This window comes from Schistocerca nitens, chromosome 12 (genome assembly GCF_023898315.1).
Source record: "Schistocerca nitens isolate TAMUIC-IGC-003100 chromosome 12, iqSchNite1.1, whole genome shotgun sequence".
Taxonomy (NCBI): domain Eukaryota; kingdom Metazoa; phylum Arthropoda; class Insecta; order Orthoptera; family Acrididae; genus Schistocerca; species Schistocerca nitens.
Window position 1 is genome coordinate 177,147,962 of NC_064625.1, and position 24,818 is coordinate 177,172,779.

The following is a 24,818-nucleotide window of genomic DNA, read 5'->3' on the forward strand; positions in this document are numbered from 1 at the left end:
CCCACAGTACTACCTCATCTTGCTGATTCGCCTGTGAACATCGGTATGGGTCATCTAAAACTGATCTCACTATATTAATTCTAAGCTGTCTGCTTCCACGCTAGACGAAAGCAGTAGTCCACTGGTATTTAAGACTGCATTCAGCTGAATATTCTGAGATGTGTTATGAGTGACATGTGGAAGCATGTTAGTATCAGCATGTAGTCACAGGCAATCGTCGTTTGTAGCTTGGTTTCTTGGCTCTTATACTGGATGTTCCTGAAAAGATGAAACAATTACACGGCAGTAAGAAACGTGCTGGCTGGTTGGCAGGTAGAGCTAATTTGTCACAGTTTTAACTCTTGTGGAACGATGTTGGCATACAGGCAGCTTATGTCCTTCTCCCAAATAGAAGACTGCAGATGAACATACTTCAGGCCGCTTAAGCTTCCTGCACATGTCATCTTCCGGTTAAAGGCAGAGAACCATTTTTTTGAGAAACAGACGACTGCACTAATAGTCATTTGTAATTTGGTGACCACTACTAGGAGAAATATGACTTATGTCTCGGGTGACTGACAATCTGGAACACTGCATCTTTGGAGAGGCTGTGTACTGAACTGTTTTGGGATGAAGTAAACTGGTGCCTCCATTTCAGCAACAGTCCCCCACAATGGTTTGTCACTTTCACTTCAGTCTTCTCATCACATTTAGCACCAATAGCATTACTTTAATTCTGTCCCTCAGGAATGACAAACGCAGTGCATAACATCACAGTAATTTGGGAACACCAACCTCCTCTACCTCATTTGTCCTTTCCTCTCGGTGCAGTGTGAAAGTGCTGAGCCTCCCTCCAGGATTGTCACTTTAGCAATGGCTCCAAGATGGGGTTCCCAGTTCCCATTATTCCCAATTACTTCTTTTTGTGATGATACAGAGCAGCAACAGTTACCATTTTATGTGGCTTACAAGTCTCACCTACTTCAGTTTTGATGCAGAGAGATGTCCCCAGCCGCAGGTCACTTTTCTCCAATGAGAGTAGTCGAGGGTGAATAATGTCTACACTCCCATTATGGCCTATTGTCACCATCTCATCAACCTTCGTATCTGGGGCTTGTGAGTACTAAGATTGTTGCACAGATTACCAGCATTGTCACATAACCCACAGTTTGGAGTACCACATTTTGTCTTACAGGTTTGCACTCCTAGGAGGGCTGACTTCACCACATGTAATGAAAGATTAGAGAAAGAAAATGAATGACACCCTCAGGCCTCGCAACCTAATACCGTCGGGGTCGAAAAATCAAGAGTTGGCCAAGAGAGGCCGACAGGAAAGGAAAACAGAAGTCTGCAAGTGAGCGGAAGCAGTGTCAGAGTACTAGATCACCTAAGACTGACACAAAGAGAAGGAAGGTTCTTGTATTCTTAGAATAGAACAGTACACTCAACAATCCATGTAAATAAACTGTAACTGACAACAGAGCTTATTCAATAAATGTAATTTTCAGGACGTGCAGACACTTTACAGAAACTTGTTACAAGTAACATTCAATGAGACATTGAAAACTATGTTTAACTGCTACACATGGGTCACTCCTTTGCTAAAAATTAAAGCTACTTGGCATGGAAGTATTTTCCTCACATTAAGTAATAGTGGAAATTACACATGGTTTTTGATCTGGTACAAAAGATAATATTCCTCATAACAAAATTGAAATTGTTCCACTGAAATGTTAAATCTTTGTCTAAAATACTAACTTATATATTCAATGTGTAGCTATAGGAAAGCATCATTCAGCAGTAACACACTGCATGTACAGCACAAAGCTGACTTTTAGAGCTGGTATGTCTTTGTCAATTGAAACACACTGTAGCGAAATTTATTGTCATGATGATAGCCCATGCAGGTTTGGATAACGACTGACTTCAACCAAGACAATATATTTTGTCACTTTAATGCATAGGTTATAGAACAGAGTAAAAACATTTTATAAAGTTCCCAGGAGTTTCTCAAATACTTACAGAGTAAGGGTTTTTCTAATTAAAAAAATAGATTTACAGGCTTGTCAACATGTTCTACACTGTAGTTGCACCATCTGGGCTAACAATTTTTCTATCTACAACTTATGTTTCATCATTTGTTATATGTGAGTCCACAGTCCTGAAATACTGCATAAAAGAAAACGTTGCAAGCTATCTTTACAACTGATTTAGTGTGCTATTGGCCAGTTTATACTACCATGCTATTATAAATCACCTATGGAATGATTATACCAACACAGTAATATGCAACTTATGCTGTCTACAGAACTCAAAAATAGGACAATCTTAATTACAGTTTTCATTATTGGCCATCATTTAAAGACATGTTTACAGTATGTACTATGTCCCACAAGATTTGGCACACACATTCAGTCCACATTTATGGCCATATATGCATAATAGTATGCTTTGTATCAAGTAGCAACAGAAGAGCATTTAACAATGTTAACAGTAGACAATTTTATGAATTAAATTCTGAATTTTTACTTCAGAACGACACTCTGATGCGCAAACCGCAACTCATCTACTAGCAACAACGTACATAGTCAAATTCTAGTTAGCTGTTCTAACATATGCCAAAGATACACCGAAGACAATGTACCAGTCAATCGGTAATGTACTTACTTATAAGAGAAGGTATAATATACTGCCTTAAAGGTAACGAAGGACAATTTACATCTAGCTGAGGAAAAATTTTACACAAGTGAGGTACAACATCTTAAATATTTTCATATTATAGGAAACTTAACGTAAATAGTAGCTGTTAGTTAAATGAAGGGCAATAAAAGTTTTCTACATCGTTTAGTGTTTATCTACAAATATCGTTTCGTCAGTATTGGAATTGCAAAACATGACATTGCATCATCTAACTGAACTTAATGAAGTTCTGATTGGTACAAATATTTGCAAAACACGTTTTACAGTGCTTGCAAGAACGAATACGAGTTTAAAAGCTTCAGTAATGACAATTTGAAGTAATTATATTTCCTTTCAAAGGGAACAAATTTCGAATACTAATAGTACAAATTGAAACTAAGGAAAATTTGTGCAATACAAATATTTTGGAGAGAAAGTCTGGATAAGGAAACCACCTCCAAGCACACAAATTCCAATTTTCATTAATTACTTTTAAAACTGCAAGTGGATACTAGAAATTCAAGTTATCAGAATGTGAACTGACATGAAAAACTAATTTTACACGAACTTTTTAATATATATGTGACTAATAATGTGCGTGCAAGACATATGAAGACAGTAACAGAAAAATTTAACTGAGAACACACTGGCTTCTTAAACTAATAATTCCTTTCTCAGATAGGTAAGTATAGTGAGAGGTTACTTTTTATTATGACTTGTGTCGGTCATTTACCATTTGTGTAGATGGCGAAACAGAAGAAAATGGAAACTAGCATCGAAACCGAACAGGAGATCCAGTAAGATTACTAAATCGACATTCGAGAAAATTGAAACCACATCTGAATTCACACATTTCGTCATACACGATTAACCATCATCGTATTGAAAATATATGAAACAGTGAATACAATTTTCGACTTCTAAAGCGAAACACTGCATGTGAGCTACACAGGTAAAATGTGAAGTGAGAAAGATAACAGTTCCAGGATCATACAAAGAGCGTGAATGTACACAATACATAATGTTAGGTAAAAAAGCTCTATTGTAAGTTTGTAAAAATGTATGACAATAACAAAGCGTTTTTCAACAAAGGCGTTTTTAAAAATCACCCAAATGACAAATATACACTCCTGGAAATTGAAATAAGAACACCGTGAATTCATTGTCCCAGGAAGGGCAAACTTTATTGACACATTCCTGGGGTCAGATACATCACATGATCACACTGACAGAACCACAGGCACATAGACACAGGCAACAGAGCATGCACAATGTCGGCACTAGTACAGTGTACATCCACCTTTCGCAGCAATGCAGGCTGCTATTCTCCCATGGAGACGATCGTAGAGATGCTGGATGTAGTCCTGTGGAACGGCTTGCCATGCCATTTCCACCTGGCGCCTCAGTTGGACCAGCATTCGTGCTGGACGTGCAGACCGCGTGAGACGACGCTTCATCCAGTCCCAAACATGCTCAATGGGGGACAGATCCGGAGATCTTGCTGGCCAGGGTAGTTGACTTACACCTTCTAGAGCACGTTGGGTGGCACGGGATACATGCGGACGTGCATTGTCCTGTTGGAACAGCAAGTTCCCTTGCCGGTCTAGGAATGGTAGAACGATGGGTTCGATGACGGTTTGGATGTACCGTGCACTATTCAGTGTCCCCTCGACGATCACCAGTGGTGTACGGCCAGTGTAGGAGATCGCTCCCCACACCGTGATGCCGGGTGTTGGCCCTGTGTGCCTCGGTCGTATGCAGTCCTGATTGTGGCGCTCACCTGCACGGCGCCAAACACGCATACGACCATCATTGGCACCAAGGCAGAAGCGACTCTCATCGCTGAAGACGACACGTCTCCATTCGTCCCTCCATTCACGCCTGTCGCGACACCACTGGAGGCGGGCTGCACGATGTTGGGGCGTGAGCGGAAGACGGCCTAACGGTGTGCGGGACCGTAGCCCAGCTTCATGGAGACGGTTGCGAATGGTCCTCGCCGATACCCCAGGAGCAACAGTGTCCCTAATTTGCTGGGAAGTGGCGGTGCGGTCCCCTACGGCACTGCGTAGGATCCTACGGTCTTGGCGTGCATCCGTGCGTCGCTGCGGTCCGGTCCCAGGTCGACGGGCACGTGCACCTTCCGCCGACCACTGGCGACAACATCGATGTACTGTGGAGACCTCACGCCCCACGTGTTGAGCAATTCGGCGGTACGTCCACCCGGCCTCCCGCATGCCCACTATACGCCCTCGCTGAAAGTCCGTCAACTGCACATACGGTTCACGTCCACGCTGTCGCGGCATGCTACCAGTGTTAAAGACTGTGATGGAGCTCCGTATGCCACGGCAAAATGGCTGACACTGACGGCGGCGGTGCACAAATGCTGCGCAGCTAGCGCCATTCGACGGCCAACACCGCGGTTCCTGGTGTGTCCGCTGTGCCGTGCGTGTGATCATTGCTTGTACAGCCCTCTCGCAGTGTCCGGAGCAAGTATGGTGGGTCTGACACACCGGTGTCAATGTGTTCTTTTTTCCATTTCCAGGAGTGTATGTACAGGGGCACACGATTTATATATGCGATGCAAACTTAATAAAAAGCAGTGTACAAACCAAAACATATGTAGAAGGCACGAAATACTCATGTCGTAAGTAGCTCTATCAGTAAACATACTGAAGTTAGATGTTATTTAAGCATATCAAGGAACACAGATGCAGTACTATATTATTTATGAAGTACAATAAGAAGTGATGGCAATGTGTGTATCAAACTATCATATCAAATAACTGGCCCTCCGTAAGCTTATGTATAATCACATTAAATTAACAAAAAATACATCAAAATAACAGTAAGTCCAACATAATTAACCATAGATCATTCGTGATAGTAGTACTTGAGACAAGGGGTGGGAGGTGTACAGACAACCTGTATTACCAACCATACTAAGAGTGCTTGTGGCATTTCTCTATGCACAATTGCTCGTGTAAAGGAAACTATTCACAACTGAATCACAGTATAGTGTATAACAATTTACAAGAAAATATTAAGACTACAAATTTGTGATCTAAGCACTCTTACAGAGAGACTTAAAAGCTCAGGAGTAATAGTAAGTTACTGTGTATCTGCACACACAGTTCAGGTAACACTGTAGACAATTATTAATCGGAAACCTAGCTCAGACTACCATGTCATGTACGAGGGTTGACTGAAAAGTAATGCCTCTACCTTCATAACACTTAAACAGTTGACAGTATTTATGTGCGGCAGGTACTGTCTTGTTCCACAGCCATTTCTCTACAGCTCCAGTTGGCGTGAAACCTCAGCGGTGAACGGTTGTGTTGTTACAGTGTGAAGTATGGAACCCTATGCAGACGATCGGTCAATGCGATTTAAGCAACTTGCAGTCATTGAATTCTTGACAGGCGAAGGTGTCACCCCAAAGGTGATTCATCAGAGAATGAAAGCAATTTATGGCGATTGTGTTGATGTGAGTGCCATGCGTCATTGGGCGAGTAAGTTTGAAGATGCTGAGGTGGGAACATCTGACCTGCATGACAGTTTGATGTCTTGTGACAGCAACCACGGAGTTTCAAAAGCAAAATTTTGCTAGACTGATCCAGGACAATGGTCGTATCATGCAGAAAAATTGCAAGCACAATCGGAATTTCACAAGAATGTGTGGGTTACATTATTGCTTCACATGCACCACACTTCACGTGCCACCTCAGCATAACATGAGAGACTGAATCGCACCACTGTATGGCATCCTCCATACAGTCCAGATTTAACACCATCTGACTTCCGTCTGTTCTCGATAATGAAAGGCGATCTGCGGGGACATCATTATGCTTCTGATGAAGACGTTGAGAGAACTGTGAGACTGTGGTTGCGGGAACAGTGTCGACTTCTGCGACAGCTTCAGAATACTTTTTCATCGTTGGCAGAAATGTATCCAACTGGCTGGTGGTGATGCGGGAAAGTGAATATTTGTAATCAAACATCACATTCATGTTGCTTTTACTTGTTTTAGGTTTGAAAAGAATCTGTCTACTTCACTGAACACTATGTTTATTTCACATTGTACAGCCACACAAAGACAGATCATCAAAGACCTAGTTTCTGTTACTTGTCTCTCCAAAGACTAGAGCAGAAGTGCTGCCACCTTTTGTCTGCCACTTAAATACAAACATGGAAGTGTAACCTTCCCTTGTTTAATTAAAAAACAAGAGGGAACACAACATGAAAGACCCATCTTATGACATATCTAACAGTGTGTTTTGCCAGCGGCTTCGTCAGTATATCTGCTAATTGGTCTTCAGTTGAAATATGTTGGATGCCTCACTCTCCTTCCCATACCTTTTCTCGGACAAAGAAATACTCTATTTTCATATGTTTAGTGCGATGATGGAACTCTGGGTTGTGTGCGAGTTTCACTGTTGCCAGATTGTCAACCTTAAGGACTGGAACTTCACTCAGCTTTCTCATCCCTCTAAAGTCTACACAGACAATCTCCTTCACAGCTTCTATTGCAGCTACCAGCTCTGTTTCTGTTGTAGATGTTGTAGTCACTGCCTGTCTTTGGCTGAGCCAGGAGATAGCTCCATCTGCATGTGTAATAAGTACATCAGATGTTGACCGTCCTGTTTTGTTGAAACCTCCGAAGTCTGCATCGCTGTAGCAATCTAATATGTCACTGCACAATTTTGGACGATAGATTATGCCTAGGTCACATGTGCCTGCTAAATACCTTAGTACTCGCTTTAGTCGCACTACATCTTCTGTTGACGCTGTGGCGAGAGTTTGAGACAAGAAGCTCACACTATAAGCCAGGTCAGGTCTCGTTCCAAGCATCAGGTACATCAGTGCTCCAACTGTTTACAGGTAGAAGGAAAGAATGCAGAGAAGTCTAACTTTCCCCTATCGGTAATGTATCTCGTTTCTTGACAATTGGTATTGAGACAGGTTTGCACTCTTGAAAACTGAAATGCTCCAGAATCTTTTTTGCATAGGCTTATCTTGATTGCACCATCATCAAAGCGTTTTATCCCAAGTCCAAGGAAACATGATGCTGGTTTCAATGAGATCTTAAATTCAGCCTTCAACTCATCAACAAACTTTCTGGCATCCAGCTGATCACTTGCCATAACTAACCCATCGTCTACATAAAGACGAAGTAACAGTTTCTAGCCACATTCTTCTCTGATACGTAAACAAGGATCTGCATCACTTGCCTTTGAGCCTGCCGACATGAGAAATGCTCCAAACCGTTTACTCCAACATCTTGGGGCTTGCTTAAGTCCATACAAACTTCGCCTTAATTTGCAGACTCACTCTGTGGCATCATTATATCCTTCTGGCTGTTGCATGAATATTATTTCTTCTCGTTCTCCATACAAGAACGCTGTAGACACGTCAAAGTGTATTGGACGCATCTTTTCAGCTGCAGCAACACTTAACATTCAACGAATTGTGCTCCACTTATCTACTGGACTGAAGGTCTCACTGTAGTCTACACCATAGCGTTGATTAAATCCCTTTATGACAAGTCTTGCTTCGTATTTCTCAAAACTTCCATCAGGATTAGTCTTTACACGAAAAACCCACTTACATGGTATAGCTCTTGCTCCTTTTGGTAGAGTAGTCAGTTCCCATGTCTGATTCTCTTGTAGTGACTTCATTTCATTTTTCATAGCTTGCTTCCAGTGAACACTGTAATGTTCACTGAAGAGATGATTAATGAAACAAATGAAGAACCAGAATCATATGAAGAAGCTGTGAACAGTACAAAGTCATTTAGCCACGAAGGTTTCAAGAACGATGAACGATTTTGCAGTTGTCGATGAGGCTGGATAAAAATTTCCTGGTCTCTGGTATCAGCACTGCCCTCTTCAGTCTCAGATTCTTCAGACTCTTCCTTGTTGGAGTTTACCTCTTCTTTTTCTTCAGCTGCATACTTTCCCTGATTGCTCAACATCCTGCAATGGTAATTTGACTTGTTCTTCACAACTTGCAGGCTTTTCATGGAAGATTACATCTCTGCTGAGAATGTTTTCTTCTTTCACCCAAGTTCTGTAACGCTCATCATCATACCCCACAAAATAACCCTTGACAGCTTTCTTATCCATTTTCAATCTTCTTTGTCTGGTATTTGGGCATAGCATGTAGAGCCTATTATATGTAACTTTTATTCTTGGCTTCTTGCCAAACCACAGCTTAAATGGACTAATTCCTTCCACAGATGATTTCGCAGTTCGATTCAAAATGTACACTGATGCTCCAACCAATTCTGCCCATATGGCTGCTGGGAAATTAGCTTCTTTATTTGAATACTTGAAGGTTCTTGCCATTTAAACTATAGTTAGAATATCCCGCTCACTTCCACCATTTTGTTGTAATGTGTAGGGTGCTGTCACCCTCTGAGTAACACCTTCTGCTTGCAGCATGTCCTTAACTTCCTTACTGTCAAATTCTCCACCTTTGTCAATCAGCAGCTCTTTGACTGTATGACCCAGCATCTTTGAATGTTGAATATATTTCAATGCATCTTTAACTTCAGACTTTGGCCTTACATGGAAGCAATACCTAAATTTTGTGTAGCTGTCTGAACACAACCATATGTCTCCTCTTCTAAGATTCATTGAAAGGTTCACAGACTTCAGCTGACATTAGCTCACCAGGGCAGGTTGACTTCTCTCTGTGACCAAATGGTAAGCGATGTGCTTTGCCATAAATGCATGACTCACGAAGTGACTTCTCCAAGGGAACATTTATGCCTAATTCCCTTTCTAACATTCCTTTGACATGGTGTTTATCCTGATGTCCCCACCTCTCATGATACAGCTGCAATAATGAAGTTTCTTCAATGGCATTTACTTCAGCAATTTCTTTGGGCAAATTTGGTTGAATGTCTGCATTGTACAAGGTACCAAAGGGCTCATGGGTTCTATGCAGCACTAGCTTGTCATCAATTTTAAGCCAACATTCTTGTTGATGACTTAAATTCACTATTAGGATTCTGGTCCTGTGCAGCTAACACTGAAATCAATTTTGTAGATAATTGTGGAACATACTACACATCGAACAACATCACATCTTGTCCATCAGTCAGAGATGATAACTGAATATTGCCTTTTCCCACTGCCATTAGAGTTTCTCTTCTGGCTGCCTTTACACCACATGGAGTGCCAAATTTTAGAAAGTCTGTAAAATACTGTGAACAGTTTGTTACAGGTCTTGTAGCCTCATTATCAACCCACCATGGTGCTAAATCTGCCTCAACTGTATAGGCCTCTTCACAGACAGACATTAGCACAGCACTAGCAGCAGCACAATTTTTTTGACTTCAGTTTCGATTTTTATTTGGTCTTCCATCAGAAATCCACCTTTAGCAGTCCTTTACCCAGTGGACATTACACTTACAATAATTGCAAATGTCACCTTTTCTTGGGTCATTCTTGATGAACTTGCCTTTGCCTTGATTGAAAAGTTTCAAATTCACTTGACAGAATATGCAACGTTTTGCACACTAACTTAAGGTCTGGTAAAACACTTTCGTTTTTAGCTTTGAGTCCACTGTTTAACTCATTCCACAAACTCTTCGATTTTTCTATGTGGGTAGAAACATCACCTGGTATCCAGCAGAAGGAGAAAAAGTGAGTGCAGATTTTGAACAACTGATCCTTGGATGAAGCTTTAAACTGCTGCTTTAAGGCATTCCACATATCACTAGCCGTTCCCTTTTCCATTACCTTTTGATATACATCACTGATGGCAGTAGTTATACACTTCGCATAACTATGTGCCTTTCGATACAAATCTAACGGTTCTTTGTGTTTCTTTGCTTCTTCATCTGCTGCACCGTCTTCCAGTGGCTTGGGCTTAACTAACCTCATGTCAATAATGTCCAATGCACCTTCATGGTAACTCAAGACTGATTTTTCATTTCCAAATTGGCCAGTCCATTTGCCTGTTAATTGGTTTTCTATTTTTTGACATCCATTTTTGCTGAATCTTTGCTTCAAAATACAATATATGGCAGAAAATTAGTTACTGAAAACTAATCGTAAAAACTCATCTGTATGTTTCTAACCTCAAATCTCAGCTGGCTGTACTCCACTCAAAACTCAGTTGACAACAATTTAACCTCGAATTCTGACTACTGTATTTTATACTGGGCATAAAAACTTTCGTTTTGGCCCTTACTTACTCTTACACAGTTCAGCAAATGGTTTTACAACAGTTTTTACTCTCAAGCACACGTTATCGTATTTTGTTTAATTTTCGTCACTGTTTCGAGTCTTTAATTCACTTACGACACTTAAGTGTATCTGGGCCCATAACCTGTTACTTTTCTTGTTTTAGATTTAAGAAGAATCTGTCTACTTCACTGAAAATTACGTTTATTTCACATTGTACAGCCACACAAAAACTCACATCGTCAAAGACATAGTTTCTAGTACTTGTCTCTCCAAAGGCTCTAGAGCAGAAGTGCTGCCAACTTTTGTCTGCCACTTAATGAAATACAAACACATATAACTGTAACAATTCTATGGATTATTTCTGCGTTTGATGCACTAAAATATTCCCATCCAAACCCAATTAACGAAGATTGAGTCATTACTCTTCATTCAACTCTTGTACTTGATTATGACCTATTAAATAATACGACAGGAACTAGAGTCCTACCATATTACGATTATTTGTATGTTCTTAAGGTTTTAACAGCATGTAACAAAAACCATGTATAATGAAAAGGCTGAAGGACACAAATCAGAAATTTAATGCATTTGTTGTTTTACGCCTTTATTTTAAATGAATATGATATAATTCAAAAGTAAGTCTGCTAAAATCCCTCACTGGTAATATGTTTTTCATAGGCCAGGGTTTTTTTTTTACAGCTGAAGCATACTTTGCAAATGTTATGGAAGAAGGTCAAATACAAACGAAGAGAAAAAACGTTAGCTACTGTGTTTCTAATTGCTATTATTGCTTCTGCTCACTGAACTTACAATTATTTGAAGCTGTTTTATTCACTGCAGTTTCTTTGAACTTCTGATACCTTGCGAATGATAATGCTTTACATATCTGCCGTTAAGCATTTAGAAAATGTTTTAAATTACGTTTAATGTTTGTTGGAAGCAACTAAGCGCTCATTATGAAACACTGACTATTTCTTTACAATCAGTACCGCCATTAGAGTTATTTATTTGCAATTTTACATTTACACTATTATGATTTCGGCTTCAAAGTGCCATTATGAAGTGTTATAAGAGTTATACAGTGCCTTAGAGCAAACTCATTCAGTCAAGATGGTATTCTCGGTGAAAAGAAGCAGTAGGCCTTATAAGAAATATCGACCCTTAGGCAATGTGTCTAATAGTATGTTTTAAATACGGGAGTATGCCATTGTAGGCACCGTGTAACAAAGCACTAGATAATTTCACTTTCAAGCCGAAATCATGACAGTGTAAATGTAAAACTGCAAATAAACAACAGTCTAATGGCGGTATTGACTTTAAAGAAATATATTATGACTGTGGCCCCACATTATGAAAAAAATTTCTGAATGAATAGTCTTGTGCATCCTTATCTGCACTGCCTGACGACTCACCGCTTCTGACAAATACTTTTGTGTGTAGAATCTTTGATGCAAGATCATACCTATTACTGAGTAAATCCTGGCAATTTTATTTTCAGTATTACATATATTTGGCTGCATCGCGAAAAATTACATTTCTGTTGATCCAGGAAGCTATCAGATACCTGTAAGCAAGATGAAACTGGTAGTGCATGCCATTAATTTGGTTAGCCTTTTAGTAACACCAGTGGAATAGTGTTTCAGAAAAAATGCCTTCATAAACTTTTCATGACCACCAGCATCATAACAGAATATCTGTTAGGACAATGTGGGGCACATCTGCAAATTACAGTCTCCTTGACCAGTACTGGTGGCAACACAGGGATCAGAGGAGAGCAGTGTGGAGTCAATTGGTGAAGCCTGGTGGGGCAAGACTATGATGTCTGCAGTATATGAGCAGTGATGGCACATTTGAAATAATTGATGAATGGCACTGTCTTGATTCTGCTGATATGCCAGTGCTTACATGGAATGATGTCCTTACTTGCATGATAAGACTTTTTACAATTGTGGATTTAGGCAGAGATTACTGAAGATTATTGGACTTCCCTACGGATTAACATGGTGTTCCTTGTGTCTGGCTAAGGATTAATTCTTTGCTTCAACTTGCACATCCTATACATTGCTATACTTCCATTGTGATTAAAGACACTGTACATTTTGGTGGCTCAAAACTGGTGTAGAAGAAAGGGTGGACTATTCCCTATGAGAATTAACTTCCGTTGTTCGAGGCAGTATCAAGATGTTGACAGTTTGTGTTATCTAAAACTTTTCTCATCTCTCAATATCCTTCGAGTTTTATGTAACGCTCCACATCTTTGTCAGATATGGAATACGACATTGTGTGTGAGAAGTGTTGGTAGTCAAACCTTTTTTATTCCATTGACACATGGACAGGGAACATGACAGTACATTAAACATAGGTTCCCCTAATTATATTGAATGGAAGGTTACGAAGCATTGCTGCCAACCTTTGATGGGTTTGATGTAACTGTATAGAGATGTTTTTTTTTTTTTTTTTTTTTGTGGTTTTCGGGCGCACAACTTCAATGGTCATTAGCGCCCTGACTACTCTAAGAATGCACCGCGAGGCACAAGTTGACAACAACAACTAAAAGGGAAAACACAATAAAAGACAGACTGACAGGCATAGGATTAAAAAACATCATCAAATGTCCTTAGCGAGGTTTGTCAAATTGATAAAACAAAGAACACGAGCAGCTGCTCGTGGGTCATCCGCTAAAATGGCATCTAAAGTAGTAGGCAGGTTAAGATCGAGGCGCAGTGTTTTAAGATCGGGACAGGACATTAAAATGTGACTAACCGTCAGCAAGTGCCCACATGGGCAGAACGGCGCCGGCGCAGCCGTCAGCAGATGGCGATGGCTGAACCGGCAGTGTCCAATTCTTAACCTTGCTAAAACGACCTCCTCCCGCCGAGAAGGGCGTGAGGAGGACGTCCAAGCCACGGGAAGAGGTTTTAAGGCCCGAAGCTTGTTGTCGGTAAGTGCAGCCCAATCGGCATGCCACAGCGACACAACGCGCCGACAAATGACCCTGCTAAAATCGGACGAAGGGACACAACAAGAAGCTGTCCGAGGCTGGAGGACCGCAGCCTTGGCCGCGGCATCTGCAGCTTCGTTCCCAGGGATACCGACATGGCCAGGAACCCACATAAAGCTAACCGGCGTACCGACGTCCACCAGCTGCTGAAGAGAGCGTTGGATCCGGTGTACGAAAGGGTGAACCGGGTACGGATCACTGAGGCTCTGGATGGCGCTCAGGGAATCTGAGCAGATGACATAAGCAGAATGTCGGTGGCGGCAGATGTACAGAACAGCCTGGTAGAGGGCAAAGAGCTCAGCTGTGAAGACCGAACAATGGCCATGGAGCCGGTATTGGAAACTTTGTGCCCCGACAATAAAGGAACACCCGACCCCGTCATTGGTCTTAGAGCCATCTGTATAAATGAAAGTCATGTTGTTGAACTTCGAACGAAGTTCCAAAAAACGGGAGTGGTAGACCGAACCGGGGGTGACCTCTTTTGGGAGCGAGCTGAGGTTGAGGTGAACGCGGACCTGAGCCTGGAGCCAAGGTGGCGTGCGGCTCTCGCCCACTCGAAAGGTTGCAGGGAGTGAAAAATGAAGGTGTTGAAGGAGGCGACGAAAGCGAACTCCAGGGGGTAGCAAGGCAGAGACATAAAACCCGTATTGAAAGTCAAGAGAGTCGTCAAAAAAGGAACGATAAGAAGGATGGTCGGGCATTGACAGTAGCCGACAGGCATACCGACAAAGCAGTATATCGCGCCGGTAGGTGAGTGGCAATTCGCCAGCGTCAGCATGAAGACTCTCTACGGGACTGGTATAAAATGCTCCGATCGCAAGTCGTAAACCCCGATGTTGTATGGAGTTGAGGCGGCGTAAGATGGATGGCCGTGCAGAGGAGTATACGAAGCTCCCATAATCCAGCTTGGAGCGGACGATCGACCGATATAGACGAAGTAGGACGGTTCGATCCGCTCCCCACGACATACCACTGAGAACACGGAGGACATTTAAAGAACGGGTACAACGGGCGGCCAAATATGACACATGTGGAGACCAGCTAAGTTTCCTGTCAAAGGTAAGGCCTAAAAATTTGATTGTCTCCACGAGTGGGAGAGCAACGGGACCGAGTCGTAAGGACGGTGGGAGAAACTCTTTGTAGCGCCAGAAGTTAATACAGACCGTCTTCTCGGCAGAAAAACGGAAGCCATTGGCGACACTCCAAGAGTAAAGACGGTCAAGAGAACGCTGAAGACAGCGCTCCAGGACACGTGGACACTGCGCGCTGCAATAGATGGTAAAATCGTCCACGAAAAGGGAGCCTGATACATCAGCTGGGAGGCAATCCATTATTGGATTGATCGCGATGGCGAAGAGAGCGACGCTCAAAACTGAGCCCTGTGGCACCCCATTCTCCTGGCGAAAGGTGTCCGACAGGACAGAACCCACACGCACCCGAAACTGTCTATCCATTAAAAAGGAACGAATAAAAAGAGGGAGGCGACCGCGAAAGCCCCACGTATGCATGGTGCGGAGAATGCCCGCCCTCCAACAGGTGTCGTAAGCCTTCTCCAAATCAAAGAACACAGCCGCGGTCGGGCGCTTCCGCAAGAAGTTATTCATGATGAAGGTCGACAAGGTAACCAGATGGTCGACAGCAGAGCGGCGCCTTCGAAATCCACATTGTACATTGGTAAGTAGGCGTCGAGACTCGAGCAGCCAAACCAATCGAGAGTTAACCATTCGCTCCATCACTTTACAGACACAGCTGGTAAGCGAGATAGGGCGATAACTGGAAGGCAAGTGCTTGTCCTTCCCCGGCTTAGGAATCGGGACAACAATAGACTCGCGCCAGCATGCGGGAACATGTCCCTCAATCCAGATGCGATTGTAAGTACGAAGAAGAAAACCTTTACCCGCAGGAGAAAGGTTCTTCAGCATCTGGATATGAATAGAATCAGGCCCTGGAGCGGAGGACCGTGATCGGCCAAGTGCGTTTTCCAGTTCCCGCATGGTGAATGGGGCATTATAACCCTCACGATTCGAGGAGCGGAAGTTAGGTGGCCTCGCCTCCTCTGCCTGTTTGCGGGGGAGGAAGGCAGGGTGGTAATGAGCGGAGCTCGAAACCTCGGCGAAAAAGCGGCCGAAGGCATTGGAGACAGCCTCAGGGGCCACAAGGACTTCATTCGCGACCTTCAAGCCAGAAATTGGGGAGTGGACCTTAGTGCCAGATAGCCGGCGCAGGCTACCCCAGACAACAGAAGAAGGAGTAGAACTGTTGAAGGTGCTGGTGAAAGCAGCCCAGCTGGCTTTCTTGCTTTCTTTAATAATACGACGACACTGAGCACGTAATCGTTTATAATTAATGCAATTCGCCACTGTAGGGTGGCGTTTAAAGGTGCGTAAAGCACGTCGACGAGCACGTAAAGCGTCCCTACATGCTGCGGTCCACCAGGGGACCGGTACGCGACGTGGAGAAGAAGTAGGGTGAGGGATGGAATATTCAGCAGCAGCGAGAATGACTTCCGTGAGGTGTGCGACCTGACGATCGCAGCTTGTGAAGGTTTGATCCTGAAAGGTCGCCCTGGAAGAGAAGAGCCCCCAGTCTGCCTTGGAGATGGTCCAACGAGAGGAGCACGGAGAGGGAGTATGCTGCAGGAGATGGATAACACACGGGAAGTGGTCGCTCGAATATGCATCAGCAAGTGCATACCACTCAAACCGGCGTGCAAGTTGGGGAGTACATATAGAGAGGTCTAAATGGGAATAGGTATGAGATGTGTCCGAAAGAAAAGTAGGGGCGCCAGTATTGAGGCAGACAAGATTGAGCTGGTTGAAAAGGTCTGCTAACAAGGAGCCCCTCGGGCAGGATGCTGGAGAGCCCCAAAGAGGATGGTGGGCATTGAAGTCTCCAGTTAACAAAAATGGTGCAGGTAGCTGAGTAATAAGTTGCGTCATGTCTGCCCTGGTAACGGCAGATGACGATGGAGCGTAAACGGTACAAAAGGAAAACGTAAAAGTGGGGAGAGTAATGCGGATGGCTACTGCCTGCAGGCCGGTGTGCAATGTGATGGGATCGTAGTAAATATCATCCCGGACCAGCAACATAACCCCTCCATGAGCTGGGATACCTACCACAGGGGGTAGGTCAAAACGCACAGAGGTGTAGTGTGCCAAGGCAATTTGATCGCATGGGCGTAGCTTCGTTTCCTGGAGGGCTACGACGAGCGGACGATGCAAGCGGAGCAGCAACTTCAAGTCCTCTCGGTTGGAGCGAATGCTGCGAATATTCCAGTTAATAAGTGCCATCGTAAGAAAAGGAAGATGAGAGAAGGGGTCACCTCGAAGGCCGCTTGGGGCCTGGCTTCGAGCGAGCACTGCCGCCGCTAGCAGGAGGCAGACAGTCATCGTCCATGGGGTCTATAGGGTCATCGGCCATCGCAGGAGGATGGCCGGGAGGGGGAGCTTCCTCCGCCGGTGAACGGCCAGATGTTCGGCTACCAGCGGTGCGGCCAGGCGAAACGGATGACGGCCTGGGGCGGCAACCGCTGGGTGGCGCAGGAGAAGAAAGGCGCCGCGGCGGAGAAGGAGAACTGTGCTTCCTATGCGCCTTTTTAGAAGGACGTTTGGTGGAAGTACCGGTCGAAGGCTGGGAGGTCGAGGAACGGAGGAAGTCTGCACGGGATGGTTCCTTCTTGAAGGCCCGTGCATCTGACTTCGGGGTCTTCGACTGAGCAGAAGCTGAGGAAGTGGCTGGTGTCTGTGGGGTGATGGGACGAAGAGGAGACGTCGACCGCGCGATCTTAGCACTGGCCGAACGGACGACCGTGGTGCTGAAGGTCAGATCGCATGTCTGGGTTGCTACCTCCCGGGTAGTCCGAGGAGAGACGAGGACAGTGCTGTATTTCCCCGCTGGGAGCAGCGTGGGCTTCCTACTAGCCAATAGCTTGCGAGCAGCCGAGGTGGACACTTTCTCTTTGACCCGAATTTCCTGGATACAGCGTTCTTCCTTATAGACAGGACAGTCGCGGGAGGATGCGGCATGGTCACCCTGACAGTTCACACAACGAGGAGACGGAGGTGGACAGTCACCCTCATGGGCATCCCTGCCACAAGTGACACATTTAGCCGCATTGGAACAAGACTGTCGAGTGTGATTGAAACGCTGACACTGGTAGCAGCGCGTAGGTGTCGGGACATAGGGGCGAACTGAAATGACCTCGTAGCCCGCCTTGATGCGCGATGGCAGCGTAACACTATCGAAGGTTAAGAAAAGTGTCCGGGTCGGTACAAGGTCATTGTTGACCTTTTTCATGACCCTATGGACAGCCGTCACGCCCTGCTCAGCGAGGAAAGATTGAATCTCCTCGTCAGTCAAGCCGTCGAGGGATCTGGTATAGACCACACCACGAGACGAATTCAAAGTTCGGTGAGCCTCCACCCGGACAGGGAATGTGTAAAGGAGTGTGGCCCGAAGCAGTTTTTGTGCCTGAAAGGCGCTCTCAGTTTCGAGTAATAGGGTACCGTTACGCAATCTGGTACAAGATTTGACAGATCCAGCTATGGCATCGACGCCCTTCTGGATAACGAAAGGGTTGACAGAGGAAAAATCCTTTCCTTCCTCAGATCGAGAAACGACGAGGAACTGTGGGGCAGGCGGTAGTATTTTTGTCACTGTTGGCTGGTCACGTTTCCGTTTGTGGGTCGAAGTCGAAAGCGATGGAGTAGAATCCATTGCGGAGGAATCCCCCATGATTGCCAGCGTCTCCGATGGCGCGCTCCTTCCTTGTGGGGACCCTCTCAGAGGGCACTCCCGCCTTAGGTGAATGTTTACACCTCAGGTCACACCTCCCGAGAAACAGACGGAGGGACCAATCGGCATGGTCAGAAGGTATCAGCTCAGGCAATCACCCCTCCCCGGGCCTGGCCTTTACCAGGGGGTACGCGCGTGCCTTACATGTCTACCCAGGGCGGGGACTTACGCGTTACCCCGTCACCGGCTACGCGTGCGAACGCGTGGGTCGGCCTTCAGACACGCACAGGGAGGAAGGAAGAAGAGGAAAAAGAAGAGAGAGGGAGAAAGAGGACAGACTGTCTCAAACGCCGAGGCGGAGACCAGAGAAGGCAAGGAGAAGAAGGCAATGAGAAAGCAAGGAGAAGGAGGCAAGGAGAAGGCAAGGAGAAAAAGGCAATGAGAAGGCAAGGAGAAAAAGGCAATGAGAAGGCAAGGAGAAAAAGGCAATGAGAAGGCAAGGAGAAAAAGGCAATGAGAAGGCAAGGAGAAGTCAAGGGAAAGAGTAAGGAAGACAGTGAAGTGGAGAAGAGCAAAGAAAGGAACCAACAATAGGAATGAAGAAACGAGAAGTGAAAAACCAAAAAGACCACGATTACAGGTCGGGAAACCGTCCGTCTCCGGACGCAGGCGCTAACTACCCCCGTGAGGGGGATGGTCTCCTTTTAGTCGCCTCTTACGACAGGCAGGAATACCTCGGGCCTATTCTAATCCCCGGACCCGCAGGGGGGGTATAGAGATGTGACTTTACATGAAGATCGTAGCAGAATGTGATTAACTGATGGAGATAGCCATGTCATTGATAAGGGGTGTGAATTTGAAAGTTAATTAGGTTATCCTAATGCTATCATTGCTATTTTGTGACTGTCCTTGCTACGGCTATCAATTTTACGGATGTTGGTTTCCAAAAACTAATTATGGTTGATCTGGGATTATGTAAAATGTGTGACATGTGCTTGGATGGGCATTTGAGGTCCAGTAAACGTTGGCATCTGAAATGTTGTATCAGTTGCCACTGACTGGAGGTTAACGGCTGTTAGCAATACTGGGCCCTGCAGTGGATTGTGGCAACTTGTGGTGGCTAAGGATTGGCCAGAGGAAACTGCATTGCATTCTGTCAAACCAAGTTTTTTTCCTGTGTTTCAAATCTTTGTTATTGCATCTGCTGCCTCAAACATTCCAATATTCCCTTTGGTCCAAGGTGTGTAAATTCATTCCCCATTTTTTTCTGACCTGCATGTCTAATTCACTGACTTTGCTTGCATGATTATCTAGTGATTTAAGAAAAAAAGTTTTGTCTCAGTGTTCCAAGAATTTGCAAAATTTGAAGGATTTATGTTAGTTAAATGTATGATTCTTGCGAATTCTTTCAGTTTCATATACTTAATTCATCTCTTTTGATGTAAATTATTGGAAAGTAATGTTTAGTATTAATGAACTTTTTGAAGTGTTGCTCTGACTTGAGACGGTGTCCTCACTCCAGGTACCATTTGGTATGATTTGCTGGAAACTCCTTTTTAGCCAACCTAAACAAGGTAAGTATTGTGCAATTTAGATGAAGTCACAAAAAGCCAGATTACCACAATGACAGTCAACAGCCAGCAGGTGAATTGGTAGCACCACGTTTCTGGGCGTTTGCACCAACTGCCAACTACAGTGGGAACATGGCGTTCATCAAACCGAGAAAAAAAGAAAGTGATCAGCTTCTTTTGCATCAAGAAAGCTCTCATAATGGAGATGAAATGGTCACAAAAGCAGCTTAGTTTGTTCCTGTGCACTGTATGAAAAGAATCCTAATTACCTTCTGGGCCGCCTATTCTCTTCCCCTGACTATCTTCACTGCTTAGTAAAGTGAGTATACTCGTGTGTAAAGTAATTCCAAGAATCTGTTTGAAGTATTCCCAGCTGGCTAAACTTGTTTGCTTCTCAATACATTTAGTTCTCTGATGTGTTGCTATCAAGAACTCCATTGTCTGAACACAGCTCAGCATTTCACATGTGTAACACCAAATCAATGACTGACAACTTACGTAACCTGTCACTTCTGTGGAGATGTTAAGTTTGCTGTTCTGGAACTTTTTAATCTCCTTCCCACTGAGCTCAAAAGCTCATTGAATATTACTCCTTAAGTCAATTACAGCATTGTCTCACTGCTTATTCTACTCTGTTGAGCAGCATGTGAACGGACTGCTTACCTAAGGTAAAATGAAGCTTTGGAGTTACACAGTTGACAGCTGTTTCAGGGGTCTATGTAGCTTCACATCGGTAGGTTTTACCTGAAAGTGTCCTAATGTAACCCCCGTGTAGTGCTAGGAGAGCAACACCTGTCTGCCAGACAATAGCTGTATGTCTCCTTGATGTACGCGAAGACCTTAATGGACAGAGAAGGAATGAATCAGCAGGACATCGGAAGTTATTTTTACAGGGTCACATCTCTAGGAAAATGAGAGCAGTTATTTATGTCAAATGAAAATTCGAGAGCATTAGCAGAAATTCTACAGAACATGCTGTTCAAAAGCAATGATATTATGTCCTACAGGGTAATGTTACAGATGGAGATCAACTACGTTCTGGAGGAGAAAATAGAGAGATTCGATACTGCTGGTGCGACATACACCATGCCTACCGAGTAATCAACAAGTCCGACTACAATAGAAATGCTTACCTGCTAACCAACTCACGACACTATTAATTAACCACCGAAACTGGTGAACTGATCTTAACTGGTATCTACCATCTCTTTCCTTGGCCGACATGTTCTTCAAACATTCGTGAAGTAGACAGTAGAAAACATCCATTTTGTTTTCAATGCTGAAGACCGACGCCTTCACTTAAGCAGCTTGGAACTGGAGAACGACACAAACCTGCGTTTGGCACTGCTGACGGGAACCATCGTTGTCACAACTCAAAATTCTGTCAGATTTCCCTCATTCAATACTACGTCGCTCAGGGGAACTTTCCCATTGATAATGGCAATTCCTCTGTACAAAGGGAACCTGCAAACAGCTGATTGGTATGATTTGTTGTAAAACGATGAATGCCTGGACTGAATTCCTCTTTCTGCTGGTAACAAGAACAGCTTTGAGATGGTCACGGCAACGGCAAAGATGCATATACCCTGAGGATATATAAAGAATATATTCCAGGCTGAGACAAGAAATGTGAGGAACTCTAGAATTTGAAGTTACTGCCAGAATAAAACTGTACTGGACAGACTACAGCTCGGGACCTTTGTGTTTAGTGCTCTACCGACTGTTCCAGACATGTAGCAGCAACGCACTGCCTTTATCGCCCCTTTCCATAGGCTTCTGGAACGAACTGATAGTCAGGATTGTCCAAAAAATGCACAAACTGCCAGCTTTTGTCCCCATGTGAAACTGTGCATTCAAAGTCTTGGCCATCACATACAGAAGCAAACCTTCAGAAGATGATGGCAACCTCTCTGGCTTTTATTTGTTAGCAGCCTAGAGTATCATCTAGAGACTGGCCCTACAGCACGAAGCTATGATGAAATCCCAATTCAAAAGGTTGAAGCTTGTTGAAAGCACGTCTTGTGACATACCAGAGCACTGTAGTAAATAAAATCGGTAGCTAGGAATTCCTCCAAAATGGCTCACCTGAAAGCGCTATATCAGTCTCAATGCTACTTACGCATTACATCGTGGATGCGCCAGAAATAATTTGTAAAATCTGGTTACGCTGCTGATTGGGTAATATGAATGAGGCAAAATTTATTAAAATACCGAAGAGGTCAGGACATCTAATTTATCTGCACAGACAGTACTTGTGTAAACCGAGGCTTACACCTAATCTTACTAAAACGTGACTTCTGACAACGCAGGGAGCACAACAGATACACAGTCTGTTGACTCCGTGCACACAAAGGAGTAGGTAGCGCCTGTCCCAGGAACACTGGGACTCTGGACAAGTGGCTTCCATCATTCCAGGCAGTTTGCGGTTTTTGTTGTAAGGCGCAAAAATTTGGGTCTTACGCGCCCAAGTCAGAACCATAGAACAATCGACGGAAGGAAAGAGCTTAAAAACAAGGACTGAGAAAGGTCCATAAAATACGCCATAGACACAATGGAGGTCCTGAACTGAATATTAAATGTCTTTCGCCGTATTGCTACGACGGATCGAAAGCAAAACGCGGTCGACAGTCCGTGCGTCGCTCGCTAAGGCGTGCAAACTTAAATGAGAACGTAAATGTTTAAGAAAAGGGCATTCCGTCGGGATGTCGCGATCCGTCAGAGACTGAGGGTAATGAGTACAAACTGGTGACGGATCATCTCTAAACAAATGTCGATGGCTAAAAGGACAGTGCGCAATACGCAACCTAGCTAAAATGATCTCACGTCGAGAGGGCAGAGGAGGAGGTTGTCCATATCACTGGGAGAGCCTAAATAACCTGGAGATTGTTCCCTAGAATGGAGGACAAGTGGTAATGCCACCTGCTGGCAGGCTGGAACAGGGACCATCTGAGAGAGTATAAGACCTAGCAGGCTGGGGTAAGAGGACAGCAGTCTTGGCAGCAGCTTCAGCAGGCTCATTTCCTGGCAGGCTGACACGAACAGGAACCCGCAGGAATGTCACAGTGGCTCCATCGAGGGTGAGCAAGGGAGTTTTCCTGGACTCACTGCACATAGTGCCCTTGTCTTTGTGCACTGTACACTGCCCACCCCTAAGTCTGAGCAGATGACAGTTGGAAAGCCTGTGTCACCAGATGTACTCTGGCCTGATAGAGGGAGAAGAGCTCTGCAGCTAATACTGAGCAGTGTTGCAGAAGCTGATACTGAAAAACGTGTGCGCCAATGACAAAGGCACACCTGATAGCACAGCCAGAGCCGCTAGTGTACAGAAAGGTACTATCTCGAAGTCCCTTGTGTGGGTAGTGAAGTTGAAGGCAGCATTAGTGTCCTTAGGAAGCAACTTAAAGCTTAGATGAACATGGTCCGCCACACAAAGGCAAGGTGCTGAAGGGCTCACTCCAACTGGGTAAGTTGCAGGCACTGCAAAGTTCAGCTGCTGGAGCAAGAACTGGAAGGACTCCAGGACGCAACTGAAGAGGGATAGGCCCTCTACTGAAAGGAGTCATCGAAGGAGGCATACGATGGGTGGCCAGGCATGGCAGACGAACTCCATGTGTATCTGTTGAGGAGAATATCACATCAGTATGACTGTGGTAGTTCAGCATCTTCAGTGTACACTAAAAGGCGCCAGTGGCCAAACAGATGCCACAATGGTGAGTAGTGTTGAGATCGTGTACGACGGACAAATGCATAAACAGAGCACCTGTAGTCTAGTTTCGAATGGACAAAGGACCGGTACAAACAGAAGAGCAGCAGGCCAAAGGTGTGAAGATGGTGCGAGAAACCAACTGCACTGCCAGGAATCCACGAAACTGTTGTCAGTGGAAAAAGGAATACAGTTGTCGATGCTGCATGAGGAAGGAAGTTCGAGACATCGCTGAAGACGTCGCTCTATGTGAGAGGTCCGTGGAGAACTGCAGTAGATGGCAAAATCGTCATTAAAAAGGGAGCCAGAGAGGCCTGGCAGGAGACAGACCGTTATAGCGTTAATGGCGATAGCGAAGAGGACAATACTGAGGACGTAACCCTGAGGTACGCCGGTTTCTTGGATAAAGGTGTGGCGAGACGCAACCCCCCCCCCCCCCCCCCCCCCACACACACACACACACACACACACACACACATTGAAACCTCCATCTTTTAAAAATTGTGGAGGGGAACAGGGAAGCTAGGAGTAGAGGGTACAGAGGAAGCCAGTCATCCAACAGATGTCGTGGACTTTCTCCAAATCGAAAAATATAGCTCGCCTGGGGTTTCCGTAGAAAGCCGTTCACGATGTAGGTGGACGAAGTGACTAGATTGTCAACAGGAGAATGGCGCACTAAATCCACACTGGGCACTGGTTAGTAAATTGCACTCAGCCTTAGAAAGCTACCAACAGTTTTACATGTATCTAGGGGTATGCATCAGTGAAAGGATAGCACACAGGAAACTGATGCTCGAGTACATGTCACAGAATGGACCACTCGAGACAAACTGTACAGAGCAGAACGAGAGGTCCAAATGGGAATAGCTGTGTGTGGAGTCTGATAGGAACGTGGGTGCTCCAGTGTTAAGGCAGATGAGGTTGAGTTTATAGTGAAGGTCGGCTGAGATAGCGCA

The 24,818-nt window shown here is 44.5% G+C and overlaps 1 protein-coding gene across 1 annotated transcript in view; it reads right to left on the minus strand.

Moving 5' to 3' along the window:
• Nucleotides 1–9,170, minus strand: part of LOC126214996 (tubulin beta chain-like) — an 81,244-nt gene extending 72,074 nt beyond the window's left edge. Inside the window, exons 1-3 of the mRNA XM_049941625.1 lie at nucleotides 9,032–9,170; nucleotides 7,987–8,095; nucleotides 7,012–7,348 (exon numbers count right to left, since the gene is read on the minus strand). Coding sequence (XP_049797582.1) covers nucleotides 7,012–7,348; nucleotides 7,987–8,095; nucleotides 9,032–9,170 — 585 coding nt within the window. The remainder of the gene's footprint in view (nucleotides 1–7,011; nucleotides 7,349–7,986; nucleotides 8,096–9,031) is intronic.
• Nucleotides 9,171–24,818: the final 15,648 nt, after the last annotated feature.